Source organism: Schistosoma mansoni (assembly GCF_000237925.1).
Source record: "Schistosoma mansoni, WGS project CABG00000000 data, supercontig 0211, strain Puerto Rico, whole genome shotgun sequence".
In the NCBI taxonomy this organism is placed as follows: Eukaryota; Metazoa; Platyhelminthes; class Trematoda; order Strigeidida; family Schistosomatidae; genus Schistosoma; species Schistosoma mansoni.
Genome location: NW_017386081.1, coordinates 36195 through 40533, shown reverse-complemented (window position 1 = coordinate 40533; position 4339 = coordinate 36195). Strand labels below are relative to the sequence as shown.

The following is a 4339-nucleotide window of genomic DNA, read 5'->3' as shown; positions in this document are numbered from 1 at the left end:
CAAAAAGCACTTGTAGGATGGGAATCTCATGGGCCAAGAATCATCAAAGCCTGCTTCAAAACAAAGAGAGAGGGCATTACAATGAACGTCATCCAATGCTATGCGCCTACAAACTACCGCAATGAAGGCGTTAAAGACCAATTCTACGATGAGCTGCAGTCGATAAGTACCCAACAAAGGACTTAGTCATTCTGGTGGGAGACCTAAATGCCAAGGTTGGAATGGATAACACCGGATATGAAGACATTATGGGACGACATGGACTGGGAGAAAGGAACAAAAATTGTGAGAGATTTGCAAACCTATGTGTCTTCAATAAACTGGTCATAGGTGGCACCATATTCACACATAAAAGCATTAACAAAACCACATGGATTTCACAGGATCACACTACACAGAACCAAATCGACCATATCTGCATCAACAAACAGTTCAAGAGAACGATGGAAGATGTGAGAGCCAAGAGAGGAGCTGATGTAGCATCAGATCATCACTTGCTGGTCGCCAAGATGAAATTGAAACTAAAGAAGCACTAGACAACGGGGCGGACAACATCACGAAAGTTTAATACAGCTTTTCTTCGGGATACTGACAGACTCAACGAATTCAAGATAGCCCACAGCAATAGGTTCCAGGCCTTTCACGATCTACTCAATGGAGAGGGAACTACTATGGAGAGCAACTGGAAAGGGATAAAAAAGGCAATCATTTCAATATGTCAGGAGGTTGTGGGTCAGAACCGACAAACGTAAATATGTGGAAGATCTAGCAATGACGGCGGAAAAGTCTGCAAGAGAAGGAAACATGAGACAATTGTATGATACAACAAAGAAACTTGATGGAAATTACAGTAAACAAGAACGACCAGTGGAAAGCAAGGAAGGCAAAGTAATCACCAACATTGAAGAACAACGGAACAGGTGAGTAGAGCACTTCAAAGAACTCTTGAATCGACCAACCCCACTGAACCCACCCAACATCGAAGCAGCACCCATGGACCTCCCAATCGATGTTGGCCCACCAACAATTGAAGAGATCAGCATGGTCATCAGACAAATCAAGAGCGGCAATGCAGAGGGACCAGGGAACATACCAGCAGAGGCACTGAAAGCACATGTAGCGGCAACTGAAAAGATAATCCACGTTCTCTTCAGAAAGATTTGGGGTGAAGAGCAAGTACCAACAGACTGGAAAGAAGGACACCTGATCAAAATACCAAAGAAATGCGATCTCAGCAAGCGCGAGAACTACAGGGGCGTCACTCTTCTTTCAATACCAAGAAAAAGTCTTCAACAGGGTATTGTTAGACAGAATGAGAGACTCCGTAGTCGCCCAACTTCGAGACCGACAGGATGGATTCCGTAAGGATCGATCGTGTACTGACCAAATCGCAGCTCTACGGATAATTTTGGAACAATCAATTGAATGAAATTCATCACTCTACATCAACTTCATTGATTACGAGAAGGCATTTGATAGTGTGGACAGGACAAAAATATGGAAGCTTCTTCGACACTACGGCGTGGCCGAGAAGATAGTTAATATCATACGGAATTCCTATGATGGATTAAACTACAAAATCGTTCATGGAGGACAACTCACCGACTTATTTGAGGTAAAGACTGGTGTCAGGCAAGGTTGCTTACTCTCACCCTTTCTCTTTCTCCTGGTGATCGAGTGGATTATGGAGACGTCAGTATTTGGGGGGGGGAAGCATGGAATACAATGGACAGCTAGGTTGCAGCTGGAGGATCTAGACTTTGCAGATGATCTGGCTCTTCTATCACACATGCAAAAACAAATGCAGGAGAAGACAACCAGTGTAGCAGCAGCCTCAGCAGCAGTAGGTCTCAATATACACAAAATGAAAAGCAAGATTCTCCGATACGACACAACATGCACCAATCGAATCACACTTGACGGAGAAGCTTTGGAGGATGTAAAACCTTAATATTTCTGGACAGCATCATTGATGAACACGGTGGATCTGATGCAGATGTGAAGGTGCGGATCGGCAAAGCAAGAGAAGCATATTTACAACTGAAGAACACCTGAGACTCAAAACAACTATCTGTCAATCAACACGAAGATCAGAATTTTCAATACAAATGTCAAGACAGTTCTCCTGTATGGGGCGGAAACTTGGAGAACTACGAAAGCCATCATCCAGAAGATACAGGTGTTTATTAACAGTTGTATACGCAAATTACTTCGGATCCATTGGCCAGACACTATCAGCAACAGCCTACTGTGGGAGAGAACAAACCAGATTTCAGTAGAGGAAGAAACCAGGAAGAGGCGCTGGAAGTGGATAGGACACACATTGAGGAAAGCACCCAACTGAGTCACAAAGCAAGCCCTCACATGGAATCCTCAAAGCCTAAGGAAAAGAGGAAGATCAAGGAACACATTACTCCGAGGAATGGAGACAGAGATGAGAAAAATGAACAAAAGTTGGATAGAACTAGAAAGGAAGGCACAGGACAGAGTGGGTTGGAGAATGCTGGTCGGCGGCCTATGCTGCGTTGGGGGTAACAGGCATAAGTAAGTAACTGCCTCGTTTAGTTGAACAGCGCGCATGAGACTCCCCATTGGGATTCAGTCTATCTGAGCCTGTTTTGTTTTAGAACTTTATACTATACCTACACCAGCGAGGCCGTAGGAAGTAGAGGTGGGTCTCCAGACAATCGACAGGTTAATCGTGCAAGTTCTTTCCGCTGATAAGGTGAGATCGAATGAGTGACTTTACTCGGGTCCTGTATGCCCGTTTCGGGGACGCACCACACATCGATTGCTTCAGATTCTAGAATCCTAGCTGAAGAACCTTGTCCTTTATGGTACAAAGTTCGAAAATTAGAAGCTCCAACATGTAGTTTAGACTGTGGTTACAGGAGACCACGGATAACATTTTGTGATAAAGATATATGAGAAGGGTTAGTTGTGGGGATGGTAAATTTGTTAAAAGTTGAGGGAAGCATTCTGTCGTCAACATTAAGATCCTGGGTGCTTGTAGAGTTATGAAGGCAGTTGTCACATCCCGGTTGCCATCACCATAGAAGGACATTTTTGTTGAGTGACTTGAAAAAGAAGTTCACTTAGTAGTGGTTTTAGCAATCTACAGACATAACTATTTTTAAACATATCCAATTATATCAGAATGAAACTCCAGGAACATATATACATGTGTTTTATATATGTTTTATATATGTTTCCTTTCTTCTCCATAGGGAAATGTCCGGTGGAGGAGTCTCAATAGATAAGGCTGTTGTTTTCAGTCGCATTGTACGACTTCTGAAGCGTTTGACGTTTGTAAGTCCAGTGCGTTGGTTAAGAGCAGGTAATCAAGTAGACGGGGATGGCCAGAAGTCTTTAACGACAGACAACATAATCCCAATTAGAGATGCCAATTCTACTACCAATAAACTTGTTGGTTATGAATCTGAACTGAGATTTTCAAACAAACGCAGAATATCTGCATCAAGCATTCACAGCTTAGATTCAGAGAGAAAATGTCTGCATTTTTTTCTCTTATTCTATGTAGTTTACTGCCAGTTAATCACTTTCTTCGAACACCTTTTTTGGAAAGCTTCAATATTACTTGATTGTTGTTTCTTGTTATTTTCGTCGAATAAACTGGAAAAAAAGATTCATTTAAAACTTGTATAAAATCTTAGTAGCCGAATTCATGAGTTGATTTTGAGTTAGATCACCATTGAAAACCTGGAATCATTGGACGGCCGTTTCGTACTAGTATGGAACTCTTCAACAGTTCGTATCCACGAAACCGCACGCGGGACGCAAAACCAAGATTTTCGATCTCTCGGGCGAACACTTAACCTCTAAACCACTGAGCTGGCGGCCGAAAGTGTTAATGTCTAGCTTCAATTCTTTTTTCTGAAAACGCAATTGCTAAGTGAAAAATTTTTGGGTCTCACGGTATCAACTTTATGATCACAATATCAGTTGATTGAAAAAGTTGGACATGTAAGACCGGACGTTTATATGTCTTATAGGTCAATAAGAACCAATCAACATGGAGGTGTACAGGAAAAGCTGTCAACCACATGTGGAGAAATTCAAACACTTCACTTCTATCCGAAGTTTGTGCTGATGATGTCGTTGAGAAGAACGATGAAAGCTCCACGACCAAACCATCCAACTCAGAGAACAAACCTACATCAAAGTCATCGATCTGAGCTACAAATCTTCTCCACCATCCCAAACAACATGTAAATTTCTGCATTTAGTCAGCAATAACTGCCAATATGAGCTGACGAAAAAAGATATAACAACCACTCAGCTTACCGGAGGATATCAGCTTGTGAAAAAATCATACACA

General features: G+C 42.2%; 1 protein-coding gene across 1 annotated transcript; it reads left to right on the top strand.

Moving 5' to 3' along the window:
- Window positions 1–3231: 3231 nt before the first annotated feature.
- Smp_141620 (hypothetical protein) lies at window positions 3232–3666 on the top strand (the record flags this gene model as incomplete). The annotated part of the gene is made up of 1 exon (XM_018792654.1): window positions 3232–3666. The coding sequence occupies one exon, from the start codon at window positions 3232–3234 to the stop codon at window positions 3664–3666; it is 435 nt and encodes a 144-aa protein (XP_018647208.1).
- Window positions 3667–4339: the final 673 nt, after the last annotated feature.